Source organism: Arachis stenosperma, chromosome 10 (genome assembly GCF_014773155.1).
Source record: "Arachis stenosperma cultivar V10309 chromosome 10, arast.V10309.gnm1.PFL2, whole genome shotgun sequence".
NCBI classification, from domain to species: domain Eukaryota; kingdom Viridiplantae; phylum Streptophyta; class Magnoliopsida; order Fabales; family Fabaceae; genus Arachis; species Arachis stenosperma.
This window is the reverse complement of record NC_080386.1, coordinates 132,279,192-132,299,885: the sequence shown is the minus strand read 5'-3', so window position 1 is coordinate 132,299,885 and position 20,694 is coordinate 132,279,192. Positions and strand designations below refer to the sequence as shown.

Genomic DNA, 20,694 nt, shown 5'->3' with positions numbered 1-20,694 from the left:
TGAAACTAAAATCTTGTATATAATACTCAAATTTCTCATTATTAGCCGACTCCTACTAAATAAAATAGTTTTAACATTGGATTATCATAATTTATAATTAAAAATACATTTCCAAACGTATTTCTACTTTATACAATTACATTATACATGATATTCTTTCCATAATCACCAAAATAAAAAAAAGTATACATGACATGAGGAGTTTGTGCCATTATATGGACATAATAAATTATTTTAAAAAATTTGTTGAAGTGGACAATTATTATCAAGCAAAAAAGAGTATATACTATATAATTTGGGCCACTAAGTATTAAAAACAGCTGCCAGAGAAGCATGTGTCATATTTCTTCACTCATTGAAAGGATTGGAAACTCTATCAAATGACAATGGAAATGCATTGTTTTTCTCTGTGAAAGGAAGTAGCTTTCCTGAATGTAAACTTTTCACAATCCAACTATAAGGCTGCAAAAGGAAACAGACTTATTTATATGATATTGATTTCACACACAAACACACTTGATATTATATGATTTGTAGAAATGTAGTTAGCTTAATTATACTATAGACTGACAGTACCAATTAATGGACATAGTCCTATGAACACTACGCAAACACCATTTAAAACATAAGCAGCACATAAACACAACCATGATACTGAAATTTGAAAATGCGTACTTAGTACTTACCATAATAGGAATACCCCCTTCTAAGGCACAGTGCTTCAGATGACGTGATATCGTAGTTTTATCTTCAGCTACAATAGCTGCCACCAAAGTCCTCTTTTCATCAATGCTCCGCACTAACTGTTGAAGAGTTTTAAACACTTGTCCACCTCCATGCTGAGCCATACAAAAACGGTAAAAGAGAGAAACCATAAGTTTATTAAAGTACCATCAGGATAATCCACTTTGCATAGTTAGTGACATTAAGGTTCATGTTGTATGTTTGGCAAACAACTAGGACAAGAAGGACATGACAGCATTGGTGTTTGCTACAAGTTACTTCGTTCTAGTATATTGAAGAACGAGATATGATTTCATCCCCGCTTTGAAGGAATCAGATGCATGCACAAGTACCAAACCATGAAGTATCTAACTATATCTTTTAGAATTACAAGCATGAAAATTTAATGGTAATCAATGAGCCATTGATTATTAGGAAAAGGGAGAGTTTAAACATAAACACATGTTAATAGACAACGGAAAAAGAAAAGAAAAGAAAAGAAAAGAAAAAGACTCTTACCTTGATGACACTTGCCAATTTGTTGCAAAAACTATGCTTCCCATGAAGCATAATTCCTATTCTTTCAAAAATATGCTTTCGGTCTCTGTAATGGATTGCTGTCCCAGTTTTGGTCTGCCTCATATCACTTGGGTTTGGAAGAATAATGTATCTAAAAGGAAAGCAACCACGATTACAAATCTGTGAATAAGGTCTGAGATGCTTAATATCACATCATTATGACAGCAAAGTAGGTTGAATATTTTCTCAATTTCACTGATTGAAGAAACAAGGTAAACAGAAAGAATCTAAGCATCAATAGAAAGCTAATAAGCTATCAGATGCATCAGCCTAGGCGATGTAAAATAATGTACAAGGTACAAATAGAAACGTAATATAAAGAAACTAACTTAAATGACAATGACGGCAGCAAAACAGGGTTTTCGGAGAATGTATTAAGGTTGTGGCTAATTGTTGCATATTTACACATAAAAAGACAATAATCAAGCCTTGTCTCATCTGTCTCAGTAGGTGAGATTAGGTACATGCATCAGACAATGCATTAGTATACCATCTCAATAGTCAAACCAAAGATTTTGCTTATAATTTTCCTTGATTTCCCTCTACCTTAGTTTGTAATGCCATTATAGTGGTATATAAGAGTGAAACCGTTTCCCCATTTTTTATATAAATAGTTAAATACATCCAATCTTTCAGTTTTGAAATGGAGGTTCCCTTAAAACAACCATAGCCACAAGGAAACGCCAAAGAAACATTTAAAAAGAACTTCCAATACATATCAAAATCAATTCAAAATTACCATTCAAGTTGTCAAGGTTGGACTGATCCTACTTTCTTAACATTCTGTATCTACATATTGGCATGCCTAGACATAACAATATTTAGCGACCGACGAACATAAGTTCTAAGAGAAGAAAAGGTTAATTCAATAAAAACAGAAACAGAACTTACTTTTCAGGTTGTAAAATAGATCTGGATTTAAGACAATCAGTTAGCCAATCAACTTTCAGTATTGAGGCACCAACAGCACAACCGTACAAGAATTTGGTGGTTTGCATCTGAGAAAAAGAACAAATACTCGGTTAAAAGAAATAAAGAGTGCATTCATTATGGAAGGTAACTAAATCTAAAGTGAACAACTAATAGACTCTTTTAGCCATGTCATCTAGAGTTCAAATGTTGTCTCTGTAGTTGCTTGGCAACAAATTCTATTCACAGCATCTGTGGAACATGGTTTCTTCCAACGATTCTTGGTGCCAGAAAAATTATAGAACTGAAGTGATCTTTTTCTTCTGATGTCTACCTTTCTTTCTTATTATGCATTTGGAGAATAAATAAATAAACTAAAAACTTAAGGGGAAAAAAATTGTTTGGAGGATTTCTTTACTCTCCATGTTCTTCCGGCTTATCTTGCCTTCTCTTCAATAGAAATTCCTAAGCCTTGTTATCTTAAAACTAGACTTCTTGCTCAAAATTGATATTGAAATAAATCCTTAACATTATAAAGAAAATAAATATCACCAACAAGAGCTGAACTATAATTGGACGATTTTTCCATTTCTTACATATTCCCGTTTTCTCAATCATATTAATTGATGATTTTATCCGTTATAAATATAATGCTTTTGGCATAGAAATTTAATCTTGAAAAGTTTCTTGTGATCATATCAGTTATTATTATTAAATATGTTAATTTATCCAGAAGTTTAATCCATGCGAGACATTTATAAATAAAAAGGAAGAATAAAGTGAATGTATCAATAACCAATTAGAAGATTATTTATGCATAAGTATTAGAAACATAAGATTGTCAATCACTAGAAACAAACCTTTCTCATACATAGAATAACAGGAAGCTGCAAGGAAGATAAGGTCAAGCTTCTCTTGCCCCTTGAATTTGGAGGAGATGGAATATCCGAAAGCACCACCCCACCGGAATTCCATATGAGTGCTTCTATGTCCCTTTCTTTTTGTCTAGACAACCCAGTGAGTAAGAATTGTGTACCTTGGAATATAAACTCATTGGCAACCGTTCTGCAGTAATTTGTTAGAGGATGTTTCACAAGAAGCTCAGAAGCAGTCGATGACTTCGAAACTCGTTTCCTCTTTACTCTAACTGATGAACCTACATCATTGGAGGGAAAAAGAGTCAACACGTACAAAAAATCTTCGAACTGAAAGATACATGACACAATTAGAACTAAAGATCTACCTCTTTTGTATGAAGGTTCCGACTTGGACAACTTCCTTTTCTGATCAAGCTCCTCAACCTTTTCTGAGAAACGGACTTTCTTTCTATCTCCAACATTTTGACCATCGTATTTATTGCACACAACTTGTAACTCGTTGTAGTTGTTGTTCCGTTCACTCTGAAGGTCTGTTCTCACATCATTTAGAACAGTCTTCGGTGCCTGCAAACGGCGGCGTGTCCTATTATTTAAAATATGAGGTGACCTACTATCTTGTGTTTGTTCATCTAAAATGCCATTTGCATCTGATGTTTTTATCGTTAACCCATCACTAGCCTTGTTATCAACAAAATATCCATGATTTTCTTCATTTTCATTTCCATCTTCACTCTTGGATGCAGAGAGACTCTCAGATTTCCTTGTGCCGAGAGAAACAGCAGCAGCGGCACTCATACTATAGTTAGTGGGAAGAGGAGTCAAATTACAGTTCAGGGGGAAAGCTTGGTTGGGTTGAATCACACTACAATCCATAAGAGGGTTTAACTGTTTTCGATCAATATGCTCAACACAGGTCAATTTCTTAGGCATTTGTTTAACCACCTCTGTCTCAGTGATTGGAATATCTTTCAAACCAAGGGAAGGAGTCATTTTCTCATCTCTACAATCCAATGTAGCATTCTTATTTGATATCCTTTGAAAGGTGTCCACCACAAATTCAGAGATGGATGTGACAAAATTTTCAGTATTATGTTCTTTGTCCTTGTCAATACTGGATATGGCATGTTCTGCAGAGATGCTACACGGAACAACCGAACAAAGAGGATCAATCAATGATAGATTTGAACATCTGATCACATTTTGAGAATGCAATATGCCCTCGTCAGAATGCATGCTTAGCTGAGAACCATTTGCACACTTGGGATCATGTTTCTGAACGCAAGAACTTGCATCTGGAAAAATATCTACAGATTCTGAGAGAAAGCTTGTCTCTCTAATGTGGAACTCTGGAATCCGGTCAGCATTATTCAACGAAGATGGTTCTGACTCCTTCCAAGAGGGACATAGAAAATGCAAAGCCAGCAAAGAAAGAAAACAGAGTATCAAGATTGCTGACAAGCCATGATAACATATAAAAATGAAAGAAGGGATGCAAATTTGTTGAAGGAAAAAAATAATGATGATGATAATAATATAGCAATAATAGAAGAAATCGTATAGTAAAAAGTTTGAAAAGAAACCGAAATCGTATAGTCAAAAGTTTGAAAAGAAACCATGTGGCAAGAGTAAGGGCTTGTTTGGTCTTGAAAAAGATCTTTGTTAATGATATTTTTTTAGAAGATCTTTTATAAAAGTAAGAGTGATTTTATGTTTGGATATCTCATATAAAAAGATCTTTTTATCTATCAATTATGTTTAGGTAAAATAAAATAAAAGTACTTTTTGGTTAATTTATTATGTGAAAAACATATTTTTTTAAGAAAAAAAGATCTTTAAAAAAAAGATGTAAAATGTAGTTTTTCAAAAAACGATGGTTTTTTTTTTTTATTTTTCTAATGCCTTTACTTTTACTATTAGAAATTCGCCAAACACATTAAAAAATAAAAAAAGATCTTTTTTAATAAAAAAAAGATATTTTTTTATCAATTTGATGAAACCCAAACAGAGACTACAAATTATGTAAAGCAAGTATAAAAGGACCAAATGGGCGATCCTATAGCAAAGGAAAAAGACAGAAATTTCATCGTAATATTAATGAAGAAGGAAAATGTTAAAGCTAAGCATTTCCACAAAGCCCCAAACAGTTGATTAGGAACCAAAGTAGTATAAGGCAATAGATAGCTAATCTTAAAAAAAATTTCAGCAGCTGTTACACGGTTACACCCAACGTCCTGATTTTAGACAGTAAAATCTGAGGATAACAAATATTTCCTTGCATATTTCATCAGAAAGAATTATAGTAAGATGTGTCCAAAGAAAAAACTCCAACAACTCACACAATTTAACTATTTCTTTAGAAAGCTTTCAAACCATTATCCACAGTAATACATCAACTAGTGACCCAAAGAAGTGGCAAGTTGAAGAAACACCGTACCTTATTTGTCCAACCCCCTAACCATCGGCTTCTAAATCTCTCTGGAGCTAAATAGGTTGCCAAGTTCTCATTTTCTGAAGAATTTAACAGAAATTACATAAGATTCCATAACCAGAGAGAGAAAGGCAGCCAAAATGCTGAAAAAGTACATAAAATTAAAACTTACTGAAATTTCCAGAGGTTTCAACAGCTAAGGAGACAACGTCATTTTCTGGCATAGATGGAGTTAAATCAACCATAGCCGAAACAATGGTCTAGCAAGTAGAAATCAACCTAGCAACAGTTACTACATTGATATAAATACAGTAACTCCAATGTACAGATGTACTCTGGCAGAAATATCTGAAATTCAGAAACCTAGCCAAATAATAAGTGTGATAACTTTTTCTTTAATCATCAAACTTGTACATTTTTGTTAAATAAATGGGGCTAAAATATGGAATTTCCTCTAAACAGATGAAGCAGAAAGGAAAAAGTGAGGACCTCGTTCACCTGGTTTAGGGCTAAAGCATTGGAATTATTCTCCGCAGAACGCTGAGATGTAGGAAGACCGTTTTCAACTTGTTTGAGAGTAGTTGAACCCAAACCGGGACCATCAGAATGCATCTCCCTTTCACAACATAAAGAATCAAGAGGTGAGTCAGTTTTTTGGTGCCTCTCCATCTCCATATCGACATTGGCTACATGAGAAGTAAGCTCTTTCTCACTATGTTTCGCATTGCATCTGCTATAATTTTCAGCAAGGGGGACAGCATTTGATTGAGATCTAATTGAACTGCAAAGATGCTCCTCAACAGAAACACTAGAAAGCAAGCCTATATCTTCATAGGCTTCTTCCATAACAAAATCATTCAAATCAGAAAGAGAATCACTGCAGTCGGAGTCCTCACTAGAAGATTGGAAGCCATTGTCCCACCCCTCGAGCCGTGCCTGCTTCATACGAAGTGCAACTTCAAGTACATTTTCTGTATGCATCAATTCTGAAACTGACTCCATCTTTACTAGATCGTGTATGGCAAGAACCTCAGATGCTGCAACTGAAAGTTCAACTGCATCACTGATAGAGTCACTTGTGAAGCATTTAATGTTGGATTTTACCTTGTGTTGTCTGATAACATCATTTGTATCAGTCGGGGATTTCGACATATCATCCCTTTTCACAGTCTCAGGGACGGAAGCAGGCAACAAATTCTGTTCATAGGCAAGATGCTCTGTAACAGAACGCATGTTCTGTCCAAAATCAATGGATGTTTGAACAGGTTGCAACGAACAGATTTTCTGTGGTGAAACTGCGTCATGAAATTCATTCAAATCCTGGGTTGGGAAAAACTCAGCATCTGAAGAAAGGCGCAGACTAAAGTGAAACACCTGTATCAATGGAGTAAAAATAGATAAAACCAAAACCCCAGTCTTAAAATTGTGTTAACAGCATAGGAATTTCGCTAGTTGTAGGGAAATAAGATATTTAAACACTTATGAAAAGGATAAATTATGGTAAATAACTGCTGTGTGTAAGTCACTGATCACATAGATACCTATGGATCACTCAGATGAGCGACATTGTCCGAAAGCATAGGAGCTTCTAGAAATAGTTTTTGCCAGGTCCTTCATATTTTCAAGTTCATAATACTAAAATGAAACTGAAATCAGAAAATTTTAAAACGACCATGAAATCAGGGAAAGTGACAAATCCATAGGCAGCACTCTGTTGCTGAATCAATTAATCTTAGCTTCTAGAAAATATTTAAAAAGTTAAAATCATGAGAAGATAAACACAAAATGAATTATAAGGTTAACTCCACTAGAGAACTTAAATCTATTATTTATGAGAATCTAGAAACTCTCCCAAGTCCAATTCCAATCTTCCGAGATTCCTCCTCAGCACCCCTAACACAAACTATATAGCTGCAAGCACCTTCTACCAATGCAAACTATAGCTAGATGGTTACAAATATGCATCCTCCCATTACTTAATTTTCTCTATGCTGATTTCCTTATTTGTCTTTACTTCTATGCATTCTAGTCATGTGGTTTCCTAACATTATGGATCAGAATTTATCTCAGAAACACTTAAAGAAGTAATTATTTGAAGACTACACCATGCTTATATCAGTTGAAAATATAAAAGCATAAGACAGAGAAATGATAAAATAAAACAACTTACATGTTCAGGAGGAGCTGAACTAATATTTGAACTATCTTCTGCAGATAAAAGTAAATGGCAACTTCTGTATCCACAATCATCCTTAGGTAGTGCATTAATACATTTTCCATCACTACGATTTTCTGGAGAAGGTTTTGGACCCTAAATCATTTCAAATAAGAGAAGACATCAACAAAGAATTCAACCAATCTAACTTAACAAAGCTTTTCTCCACTAGTGGGGTCAGCTATATGGATCAAGACACCAATGCATCATGTCCATGCATTGGGATTGAACAAAGTTTGAGTTGTCACAATCCTAACACAACCCTCCTCGTTTTTCATGGCGTGGACCAGCTTTGTAAACATAGGCCGAGTTAATTAACCAATCTAACATTTGCAAAATTTGCAAAACTGAACGAAAATCTAAAACATAACACTTAGAGGTTAAATTAACCACGAAACTATTAGCCCTCCATGGTCATAAATGCACAATATTGCATGAGAATTCTCACCGAAGCATATTCAAATTGAAAACAGTCATCAACCCTAAAAGAGGACGGTAACTTCAAATCAAAGCAAGACTGGAAATGGCATACTGGTTCGATAATCCACCACACCAAACTATCTTGTTCCCTTAGACATACACAATAAACAAAAATAAATATAAACAGTAACTAGAAGAGAAATTTCAACCTTCACTTCTTGGTTGTTAGGACTCTGAGAATCCTCTAGAAACTCGTTGGAGCCATCAGCTCTAAGATTCTGAAGCCAATATGGAAGCCAAGCAACATCCTGCAACATGTTTACGTGTTACACACAGCCTCTGGAATTGAAGATATAAAAAATATAAATCGCCGAATGAGTGTTTGAACCGGGGAAAAAAATCTTTTATAGCGTTGATGTATCAACTAATTCAGCTCTTAAACAAAGCATAAGGAAAAGAAAAATTCAATAGCAAAAGAGAAATAAACAAAAAAAAGCATCCAATTGAAACATGGATAAAATATCGAAGCGAATATGAGGAATCGCTAAAAGAAATTAACATTACACTTTAGAAAAAAAATTGCGGACTAAAGCTAGAAAGCGGATAGGAAAAAAGACGAAAAAGGAAAAACGAAGACATCACAGAATAGCAAGAGAGGAAAAGGAAGAAGCGAAACCTCGGAGAATTGAGGAGGACGAAGTCCTAGGCTGGCCATGGAAGAATCTCGATTCTGGAAGAAAGTGAGTGAAAGATGCAGACGCTCTTTCTTTGCAGAGCGCGAATAGAATAAAAAATTTGGCGCCAAAGGAAGAGCGAAACCCGTGAAAGCTGAATTTGTTTTTTCTTTGGTCTTCGTTAATATCGCGTTGGGCCTTAAAGTATTGGGCCTTTAGCCCACTTCCTATTGAATCCACATTTTCGCCGCCATAAGCTCCGGCCAAACCGTGACCAAAAAATAAAGCTCCGGCGAACTACTACCGCGTCACTCACCTCTCCGTCGCAGAACATCCACCCAGTCACCCACCACCAACCTTGCTTCTTCACTGCCACAGCGACCTGCTCAGAGCTTTAGTTTTTGTAAGTCATTAACTACCGATTAACTAATAATTAAATATGTATTTTTTCTTTTATTTAATTTATATTTAGAATAAGTGAATAACTTATAATTAAAATAAATTCCCCATTTTTTATGACGTCAGGTACCATATGTTAGGTTAGTTAACTTAAACCCTATACAAGAACCAAAGAGAACAAACGCCGCCGTCGGCAGCTGGTAGGGTGTAGAAGAAGTGAGAAGAAAAAATGGGAGGAGAGAAGAAGAGAATAGAGAAGCAGAAGAAGAAGTCAAAATCAACAGGGGGCTTCGAATCTCTGAATCTAAATCCCAATGTATTCAAAGCAATCAAACGCAAAGGCTACAAAGTCCCCACTCCAATTCAAAGGAAGACGATGCCTCTCATCCTCTCCGGCCACGACGTCGTCGCCATGGCCCGCACTGGTTCCGGCAAAACGGCAGCGTTTCTTGTCCCAATGCTCCACCGCCTCAACCAGCATGTCCCTCAGTCCGGTGTTAGAGCCCTCATATTGTCCCCTACAAGGGACTTGGCTCTTCAAACCCTAAAATTCACCAAAGAGCTTGGTCACTTCACTGATCTTAGGGTTAGTTTGTTAGTTGGCGGTGACAGCATGGAGAGCCAGTTTGAGGAACTGGCTCAGAGCCCTGACATTATAATTGCCACACCTGGTAGGCTTATGCACCATTTGTCTGAGGTAGATGACATGTCGTTGCGTACCGTTGAGTATGTTGTTTTTGATGAGGCTGATTGTTTGTTTGGGATGGGTTTTGCTGAGCAGTTGCACCAGATTCTTTCGCAGCTCGGCGAGAATCGCCAGACGCTATTATTTAGCGCTACTATGCCCAGCGCGCTCGCCGAGTTTGCGAAGGCCGGCCTGCGAGATCCTCAGCTTGTGAGGCTTGATTTGGAGACTAAAATTAGCCCTGATTTGAAGACTGTGTTTTTTACTTTGAGACAGGAAGAGAAGTATGCTGCATTGTTGTATTTGGTTAGGGAAAGGATTGGTTCGGATCAGCAGACATTGATTTTTGTATCCACAAAACACCATGTTGAGTTTTTGAATATACTGTTTAGAGAAGAAGGGATTGAACCATCTGTGTGTTATGGTGACATGGATCAAGATGCCCGAAAAATACATGTATCAAGGTTTAGGTCGAGGAAGACGATGCTGTTGATTGTGACGGATGTTGCAGCTCGTGGCATTGATATTCCTTTGCTTGATAATGTTATCAATTGGGACTTCCCTCCAAAGCCTAAGATATTTGTTCATCGTGTTGGAAGGGCTGCAAGGGCTGGCCGTACCGGCACTGCTTATTCCTTCGTGACATCGGAGGATATGGCTTACCTATTGGATCTTCATTTGTTTCTGTCGAAGCCGATAAAAGCTGCTCCCACCGAAGAAGAGGTCTTGCAGAATATGACTGGAGTAATGTCGAAAATTGAACAGGCAATGGCAAATGGAGAAACTGTTTATGGCCGATTCCCTCAAACAGTCCTTGACCTTGTTTCAGATAGAGTTAGGGAAATTATTGATACTAATGCAGAATTGGAGTCATTGCAGAGAACCTGTAACAATGCATTCCGTTTATATATGAAGACGAAGCCCTTACCATCCAAGGAGTCTATTCGAAGAGTAAAGGATTTGCCACGTGAGGGTCTGCATCCGATGTTCAAGAATGTATTGGAAACTGGGGAGTTAATGGCCCTTGCATTTTCAGAGCATTTGAAAAAGTTTAGGTGAGTATAAGATTATATACAAATTGTCTAATGGCTTGATCATTTTATCATAAGTTAACTAGATCGTGTAATTTTCAGGCCAAAGCAGACTATCTTGGAAGCTGAAGGGGAAGCAGCTAAATCAAAGCATGTACAGGTAGTTTGTGTTTCCGTTAACTTAATTTTTGGTGTGTTGTTTCATGGTTGTTAGTGTCATCTCACACATATTGATATCCATGTTAACGATCAATCATGTTCCATGATATATCATGTATGAGTTTACAATGCCTGCCCCTAGCAAGCCACTAGGAATAATATCTTTGTGATTTTCTGGCTTTCATCATTAGCTAGTTGTCTTACCATATTACCTTGACATTGTAAATGACGCATAATTGCAGGGTCCTTCCGGTCAATGGGTTGATGTGATGAAAAGGAAGAGAGCCATTCATGAGAATATTATAAATTTGGTTCATGAACAGCAGTCTAAAAGTACTATAGAAAAGGTATGTGGCTATTGCTGTAATTTAGATGTGGACATTCTAATCTCATTTCCTGATAACTGGCTAAATATTTCTTCTAACTGATGTGCTAATTTTATTTCTGCATTTTCTTTTCCAATGCTTGAGGATACATGTATTTTTGCCTCTTGCAGGAGGAAATTCAACCAGAAGATATTCCTTCCACAGAAAAAGGGAGAAAAGGTACCCCCCCCTCTCTCTCTCTCTCTCTCTTTTATATAGTCATTAGACCTCCGTTGAGTTTGTTATTGTATTATAGGTGAAATTATCCTCTTCACGGTGACATCTTGTTTACAAATTGTGGCTTCTGATATTACAAAGCATTCAATATGCTTGCCTAGTTCTTTTGTTATCTAGAAAATGACTGCCTCTTAATTCATTTTTTATGATTAAAGATGGAATAATTTACTGAGCTCTTGAATATAGAAATTGTGTGCGGGGTAGTTTATATGTTATTTTCATGAATCTTTTTGAATTTGTATTTAAAAAAAAGGAGTATGCTTTTTGAATTTTCACAAAAGAAGACTAGGAAGTGACAATTGATTAACTTTTTACTATGTTTTCCGTTGGTTTAAGCAGCATCTGGTTCTAAGAGAAAGCAACAGTGTTTCGTGGATGAGGAATACTATATAAGTTCAGTACCTAAAAATCAAGTAAGTTTCTATTACTAGTGTTGTTTATCTGGATCTGGATTACCAAATTATATGATATAGGCATATGCTAGTGCTATATTTTCTTAATGTGTGATGATTATGCTTTTGAAACTATTAACAATTTGCCTACTGATACTTTGCGTCTTGCTATCATTCTCAGCACATGGAGGCTGGCCTTTCTGTGAAAGCTAATGAAGAATTTGCCGCGAACAGGTAATATTTGCTTGATTGATCAGTAACGGTTCCTTGTTGGATGTGAGTATTATAGAGGGTAAGATGAGAACCAAAATATTGCTTGACCCTGCTGTAAATCATGAGTTCAGAGGACCTAACAATAATCATTAGTTAAAAATGTCAATCTTGGTTGATTGTGTTTGTCATTTGGTGTTGAATATGTTTACTTGTACATTATATTGACAACCAAAATGGGTTATTTTACTTGCACCCTCTGATCATTTCTGTCTGTTTTAATTTTTCTTGTTTGATTCTAATTATATTTAATAATATTTCAGATTGGATTCTGCTGTTTTAGATCTGGTTGCAGATGATAGTACTGGCATTCAGAAACAAAGATCTGTATATCACTGGGATAAGGTAATGCTGAGCAGTTATGATTGAATCTTTTTAGGGGGAAAAAATAGAGAACCATCGTTGTTGAATTTATGTTCATTTTGTACAAAACTTGGCATTCACATAAACCCTTTGTTGTCAGAGGAGTAAAAAGTACATCAAGTTAAATAATGGTGACCGTGTTGCAGCAAATGGAAAGGTACAATTTTATATTAATTTATATTTATATACAAGATGAAATTCTTTCATGTACCTTCCTGTGGATTTAGATGTTACATTCATGTTTCCTTTTTTGATATAGATAAAGACAGAGAGTGGTGCAAAAACAAAGGCCACCAAGACAGGCATATATAAGAAGTGGAAAGAGCGCTCACACACTAAGGTATCTCTTAAGGGGACAAATAATGATGGTGATGCTCAAGAATCCACAAGTTTTAAAGGTAATAAATATATGCCTAATTTGCTTCTCCCTTTAAATTTTAATATTTAGTGAGTATTTATTGTTTATAAGTGGAGTCTGCTAATGTTCTCTATCTTGTTTTCCAATGTAGAATTATTGTTGCATGTGTAAAGTTCTCTTGAATATGTTTTTAGCTTCCTTAGAATATGGTGAAACTTATAAGGTGCCATTGGAAAATGTCAAAGCAATAAATTCTTACAAGGATCCAGTGTTTGATATTTTACATCAGCAAGTTCGCTTAGCTTTTCATGTTACAATATGGTTGATGTTTATTATACATTTTAATTGATTTTTATTATACAATAATATTTGTTATAGTCGCTAGACTGATTGATAATCATTTTTCATAGACAACAATTTATTTAACTTACTGCTGCAAGAGCATTGAAGAAGAGAAACAAGAACACAACAATGATCCCAAGTTGTTTTGTCCTAAGCTACTACTAACACCACTAATTAGCAGTCTAGATTGCAGTCTTCTTTATAGTTTTATTGAAGTTCTTTAGATCTCCATTTGAACAAAATCTTAGGTCTGTCAATTTTAAAATTGTTGCATTCCTTAAGTTGTGCTAGTAAACAATTTTGCATGTGGTAATGTATAAAGATTGAAGTAAATTGTTGAAGCCTTCTTCTGAATTGACATCGATTATGTCGTGTTTTAAAATGCAGGATCTTACAGAGGAAGAGGTAGGAATTTCAAAGGTGGCAGTAAGAGGCAGCAATCAATGCCCAATTCTCATGTTCGTTCAGAGATCAAAGAATTTGATCAAATTCGAAAGGAGAGGCAGAAAAAGGCCGACAGGATTTCGCATTTGAAGAGCAAGTCAGCAAAAGGTAAAAAGTTTGGTAAAAATGGAAAGAAAAGAAGAGCTAAATAGATGCAGCTTGAGGCCCTGGGAATTAAGAGAATTGAAGACAAGAGGATTGGCGTCAAAATTCCGCAATGAACATCAAACTGAAAGCAAGAGGATTGGCGTCAAATTCTGCAATAAACGGTGCCTTTTTCTGCAAATGGTTCCTTTTTCTTGTTTGGGGTATGAGGCAAAGGAGAGTGTTAGTTGTAAAAGCTAGCAATGAAGAGAAAAATGTCTTAACACAAATGTTGTGATAAGTGAATTGTGTTTTAGTTTTTTATTTTTAAATACATAAATTGTAGTTTGTACCTTTGTATCCTCTTCAATTTTGATCTACATGTATGTTTTCCCTTTTCATTCTCTTTGTTTATAAAGAATTTAATTTTATTTCACTAATAGTATAAAATAATTTATTTTGTCGATATAATAATTAATTATAAATGTTTTTAAATATATCAATTTATGTGTGAAAAATAATTATTTACTTATTTAATAAAAATTTAATTTTTATGCATTGTCTACAAAATAATTTTACTTATATATTTATTGATAAATTAATAAAAGTAATTAATTTTTAAATTTATTTTTTAAAAATTTACTAATTATGGTTGATGAATGTATAAAACTATCAAAATTAAATTCGTCCGACACTATATAACTAGTTCCACGTATAAAATTTATTTATATTAAATTATTAACAGTATATTAAAAGGTGAACAGTTATTTTTACATAAAATTAATAATTAAAAATTATTAAATAATTTAATATATTTAATTAATTTATCTTTTAATAATTTTTAATTATTATTTTTTTTCCCACGATATCTCCTAACCCAACAGGTCAAAGATTAATCCGTTTTAATCGGAAAAAAAAATAACGTAATTTTTCTTTCTTAGAATAGAAGTGTGGGGTTCGAATCTCACTTCTAATTAAAAAATAAATAAATAAACCATAATTGTACCTGAGTCTACAATATTCAAATTTTTTTGGGCAGTTAGATAAATATGAAAACACCAGACTGGTTCGGTGGTTCTCTCGGGTATTTTCTGAAGTTGTGGTAACTGGTAGCAAGAGTGCTCTCTCTGATTAAGGTATTATTTTTTTTTTCTTTTTTAGTCTGATTCGTAGCTTCATAAGCTGCGTGATTGGGAATACTTTTGTTTGAAGTTTGAACTGCATATTTCAAAAACGATTTCTACGCTTTGAATCTGGAATTGTTTTCTTTCACTGAAATTAGGTCATCGTGTTCCGATTATTATTGATGCTCGTATCATATGATTGCTGCGTATTTGTTAATGACCTTGATTTGAATTGGGTATTAAAAGTTTAGGGTTCAATAGGTTGATGAGAAGTTTATAGTTTTCATGACTAAGTTGATACGCAACCTTTTGTTGTCTTGGATTTGGCTGCTGAGAAAATTACATCTGCAATTTCTTTTCATTGATCATTTCTAATTTATTATTATTAAAAAAAAAAAGCATAGCAGTTGTTTTTGCTCTAGAGGGGGTAGTTCTAATGTTCTATATTATTAGCTAGCTGGTTTGGTTCTGTTTGGTGCAGTAATATCCTCTTATTAGATAAATGAGTCGAAAGGCAAGGGTAAGAAATAAAAAGGAGGATTGTTTTATTTGAGGGAGGCAGAAATATTATGATTAACTAAGCACTTTATTTGAAGTTGACTCATGAATGAGTTGGTGGCTTGATGGTGGTGTTGCGCTCGATTTGGTGAAGTTCTTTAAGTTTTGATTTTGTCTTGGGATACATTTGTTTGTTGATGGGGAAATACTTGTTCAAATTATTGGTATATTTTCCTAGCAGATTTGAGCTGCTCATTCAAGGGCAAGATGGTCGAGTCACATTTTGTGAGACTCATTTTCGCGTGTTTGTTTCCATGTTCACTGCTGATATAATTATGGCTATGCGACTTGAAACTCAAAATCATGCTGTGTGCTCTTTTGTGAGGCTGTGCACATAGCTTTCAAGATTATTGTTATCAGATTCTTTTTTTATTATCAAGTGTTCTCTTGAACATACAATGAGCTATACAACTTGAAACCATGCATGATTCACCATGTGTTTATTAGGTTAAGACAGTCAAACTCCAGGTTCAAATCTGTTCTCTGTTTTCCTACAAATTCTGATGTATTCTCAAATAATTATCTTGAATATATCGCTCTTGCATCTTGACCATAAGTTTAGTTATGCAACTTGAAATCATGCACCATTGGCTGCTTTATTTATTACACATACACTTTTAAATATGAAAAGTTCTTGTTTAGCATTGTGAAAAGTTAATATTTTCATATTTTGGGAAGTAAATATTGATTCATGTTGCTGAGATAATATAGTTGACATTTGTGTACTGATTTTCAAGGCTAGTTTTGAATGTAGATGCGTTTGTTCTATTTCTTTGCCTTGTTTTTCTTCTTTATTTTTCTTGAAAAATGATTAGTGATGATTGGTTTATTGCTATTATCAATTTGATCATCTTGAGCAACTTTAAAAGTGATTTTTTTGCCGTCTCGATAACAAATCAAATTTCAAAATGATTTTGGCAGTATATGATTTTGGTTAATTGTGATAGCAGTATGATCTATGTTAATAATAAGGTTCAAAGAAATTGGTTTGATGATCACTGAGTTCATGGTCTGACTTGTTACAGCTCTTTGTAAAGCATGGACACACAGAAAAGCCAACCCGAAACACATTCATCATCAGTTGCAACTGCACCAGCGGCTACGTCATGTCGAAAGAAGAAGAACGAAGAAGCAACATTCTTGCAGGATGTGAAGGATCACATTGACGAGTTTGTTCATGCTTCGATGGAAGAACACAAAACTTGCTTTCAGAAAACAGTTCAGAAGGTTTGTTCCTTAACTTTCTCGATAATGATTCATTTCGTCTTCTTTCTTTGACATTTCTTGATAAAGCGCGGTTCTTGGTTTCAGATGTTTGGCTTATCCAAGGTTGTTGCGGAAAGGAACTCTGATGCTACCAAAGAAGTTGAAAGCTCTCTGCCTCTTCAGACAATCGTACAAGATTAGTTTTGTTGCTTTTAATCCAGTATGTTCTGACTGAGTCATGTGGTAACATATTCCAGATATTTAATTACACTCTCTTGAAATTTAATCTCAATAAATAGTAGAGGATAATACAAAGGATAATACAATTGCACAGCTTTATCTTTTCTTCTGAATTACCATTTTATATAAATTTATTGTTCTAAATAAGGTATTTACTATTTATCATTTTGTCTATTTTTATCTTTGTTTTTATTCAATATACACACATCTATTAAATAAGAGAGGAGATTAATATGCTTATCTAGTCTATATAGAAGAGCTATGTTTGGTCATAGATTATTTTTGCGTCATTCTGCCTTTCCATTTTCATTATCAAAGGACCTGATAAATATATGAGAGCCCATTGAATTTGTGAGTTGAAGTTATTTTCACACGAAAACCATTTATTTGTTTAATGTTTATATTTTTATGATTACTATTTTCAGTATAATATAAACTAATGCGTTTGGTTCACTACGTCAACGGCTTAATCAATATGTATAGTAATATACTGATTTGCATAATATCTTTGATTTGTTTCACCATGTAAAAGAGAAATATTTTTGTACCATTTATTTGTTTAATATTACTGTCTTTTATGATTACCCTATTTTTAGTACTTGTTTATATGTCATTATTTTGATAAAAAAAGATATATTTTTAATGAAAAAATATTTCTTTTTATTTTTAACGTGTTTGACAATTTTCTAATAGAAAAAGAAAAGCATTAGAAAAATAAAAAAAACATCTTTTTTAAGAAACTATAATTTATATTTTTTTAAAAGATTTTTTTAAAAAAATATTTTTTATATAATAAATAAATAAAAAATATTTTTATATTGTTATACTCAAATATAATTGATAGATAAAAATATCTTTTTACATGAGATATCTAAACATAAAATTATTTTTATTTTTTCATAAGATCTTTAAAAAAAATAATTTAAAAAAAATTCTTAAAAGCTCACCCAAACAAGTCTTTAGGGCTGCTTTGTTTCTGAGAACGGGACAAAATATTGATGGATAGAGACATAAAATTTTGTATTGTTGTATTCTGTTTGATGATAAATAAGAACAAATTATGAAAATCTAATTTTAAGTTGTCTCTTGTTAGTGTTTCTGTGTCCTTCCTGTCAGAATGGACATAAAATACACTAATTCAGTGTCTCTGGATATATTGTCTCTGTCCATGTTCCCTCTGTCAAACACAATTTTGTGTTTCTGTATCCTTGTCTCAGTATCCTGCCTCTATAAACAAACGCAATCTAATATAACATAAATTAATGCATTTGGCTCACTACGTTATATCTTAATGTGTCTAGTAAATTACTAATGCACTTAATTGCACAATAACAATGCTAGCGAACCAAGAAGGTATCAGTTAAATGTCTCTGGGTGAATCTAAAATCTCTACGTGGATGGTGTTTATACTAGGTTAGGATGTTTCTTTTCTTTGTAAATTTGATGGTTTTGAATCTATTTTTTGATTTATCATGTTTTAGGCATTTGGAGAGGGAAGGAGGGTGAAGAGACGAAAGCTAATTGAATTAGTTTCCGTGATTCACGTTGCAATGATACTGAACTCCTAATTTGAATGTGATGAAACATTTAATAATTAATATTTTAAATCATAAATAAATAAGTTAATATATATAGATGTTTTTTCTGCTAAATATCAAAATGTTTCTTTTTCATACTAAATGGATGTTTTTTTATATATTTTTTGAATGTTTTTGTATTGCAGATGTAAATATTTTTATTTTTTTAAGAATTTCATAGTTTTTAAAGAATTCCTCTCTCTTCCATCTTCAAAATCTTCAAATTCGAGGTGTTCCATGAAAGGACTCCCGGTGCCAGAAAAGCCATAGAAGCCATTGTTACCGCCATCACAGATTGCCGACTTGAGAAAACTGATCCGGTGTCTGAGAACGCAATTATGATGAAGATTCTTTAGGTTCTTGCAAATCACTTACTACTCTTCAAAGGAAACGGCGGTTACAAGAACGTTGCCTATTCGCCTTTGTGCATCAAACTCCTTCTTGGCATTGTTGCCGCCGGGTCCAAAGGTCCGGTTTGCGACGAACTCCTCTCGTTCCTCTCCAATCAGAATCCATCAACGATCTCAACTCCGTGGCAACTCAGCTCTTGTCTTCCGTGCTTGTCGACTGTTCTTCGAGCGGCGGACCTCTCCACTCTTACGCTAATGGTGTTTGTTTGGGTTGACAAAAGCCTGTCTCTGAAGCCTTCCTTCTCACAAATTTTGGAAAATACTTACAAGTCCACTTTGATTTCACTTGATTTCACAAACAACGGTGAAATAGCTAAGGAGATTAACTCATGGGCTGAAAGGGAGACGATTGATACTTAAAAGAGAAGAGAAAAATTTTTATAAGTTTTAATTAGGTTTATTTAATCAGTTTAAAATTTTTTAAATTTTGAATTTAAAAATTTAAAATTAATTATTAATAATTATAATTAATTGAATCGTTCACTTAACTCGTTAGGCACTTGGTTTTCTATACTTTTTCATTGCACAATAACTTCCATTTATTCCACCCACATAAAAGTAAAATATATGTTTGTACTTTTTTTAACAACTTAAACGTGTATTTTTCCTTTTTGATATCAAAAGATAAATTCATTATATTCTTTTTTAACGGTGCACTTATAATAATAATAATAATAATAATAAGAGTATTTATTCAAATTGGTTCCTAAGAAATTCTAAAGTAGATATTTTAGTCCCCATTTCTCAATTAAAATTAATCATTCTGTTAATCTTCAACATTTTTTTGGCGTCAAACAAATTGATCCTTTCGTTATATTAGTCTCTTAAAGCCTAATGACAAAATTCAACGTATCACGTTGAGTTAATGACACAGATGGTAAGTGACACGTGAAAAAACAGACAAAATGATCTCTGAGTTGGATTGTACAAAAACGATAATAAAAAACTGTAGATAGCTATGAAACGACGTGTGAAATCAAATTCTTCTTCTTCCTCTTGCCAAAATCCTAAATTATTGAAGGCTATAGTTGTTAACAATGGCAACCGGAGAAAGTTGTGGAAGTTCATGTCGGCAGTGGTGACAGCAGTGTTAGCAGTGATTCTGCCCGCGACCAGTGGCAGTGGTGAGCGATACATTCACAATACTTTTTTCTGCAATTACTCTAACTCGTTCAAATCCTAGTGTCGACAATGTCAACAGAAGTGGTTGGAGGGCTACAGGTTGACGTGATAGTGGCTTTCTTAGTAAAATTTGGGAGAAGAGAGGGAATTCAGAGTAATTTCATTTTGGTGGAAGGAAGACAAAGAGATGCTTAAATTTAGATATCCTCTTCCTCTCACGAAACGACATCGTTCCTACTCCAAAACGCAGGGTTTTGTATTAATCTGTCCAGGGACCAATTTATCCTACTGAAACACGTGGAATTTAACGGCTAACTCATTACAGTCACGCGATACATCACCTCTTTTCGTTAGTGGTTAACGAAGATGAGAAAAAAAAGATCAATTGATCTAATGCTAGAAAATGTTAAAGACTAATGGAGTGATTAATTTTAGTTGGAGACTAAAACGTTCATTTTAAAATTACTTAAGGATCAATTTGGATAAATACTCTAATAATAAT

General features: G+C 34.0%; 3 protein-coding genes across 4 annotated transcripts; 2 read left to right on the top strand and 1 right to left on the bottom strand.

Annotated features, from left to right (window-relative positions):
* Positions 1-172: 172 nt before the first annotated feature.
* On the bottom strand, positions 173-8,946 carry LOC130956460 (uncharacterized). The gene is made up of 12 exons (XM_057883507.1): positions 8,829-8,946; positions 8,362-8,460; positions 7,688-7,828; positions 6,016-6,891; positions 5,690-5,777; positions 5,524-5,597; positions 3,455-4,478; positions 3,072-3,367; positions 2,194-2,300; positions 1,243-1,393; positions 687-839; positions 173-462 (listed from the first exon to the last, which is right to left on the bottom strand). Exons 1-12 carry the CDS (start codon positions 8,865-8,867, stop codon positions 349-351), a joined length of 3,162 nt encoding a protein of 1,053 aa, XP_057739490.1. The 5' UTR covers positions 8,868-8,946; the 3' UTR covers positions 173-348.
* A 432-nt stretch (positions 8,947-9,378) lies between these two features.
* LOC130955787 (putative DEAD-box ATP-dependent RNA helicase 29) lies at positions 9,379-14,356 on the top strand. The gene is made up of 10 exons (XM_057882754.1): positions 9,379-10,965; positions 11,044-11,101; positions 11,343-11,447; positions 11,597-11,645; positions 12,042-12,115; positions 12,276-12,328; positions 12,628-12,709; positions 12,828-12,884; positions 12,987-13,125; positions 13,815-14,356. Exons 1-10 carry the CDS (start codon positions 9,455-9,457, stop codon positions 14,021-14,023), a joined length of 2,337 nt encoding a protein of 778 aa, XP_057738737.1. The 5' UTR covers positions 9,379-9,454; the 3' UTR covers positions 14,024-14,356.
* A 587-nt stretch (positions 14,357-14,943) lies between these two features.
* Positions 14,944-17,259, top strand: LOC130955965 (uncharacterized). Of its 2 annotated transcripts, none has more exons than XM_057882979.1 (3): positions 14,944-15,091; positions 16,663-16,864; positions 16,949-17,259. In XM_057882979.1, exons 2-3 carry the CDS (start codon positions 16,676-16,678, stop codon positions 17,042-17,044), a joined length of 285 nt encoding a protein of 94 aa, XP_057738962.1. In that variant the 5' UTR covers positions 14,944-15,091; positions 16,663-16,675; the 3' UTR covers positions 17,045-17,259. The 2 variants fall into 2 exon arrangements, with proteins under 2 accessions (XP_057738962.1, XP_057738963.1); XM_057882980.1 differs by having other exon boundaries at positions 14,983-15,091; positions 16,675-16,864.
* The last annotated feature ends 3,435 nt before the right edge of the window (positions 17,260-20,694 follow it).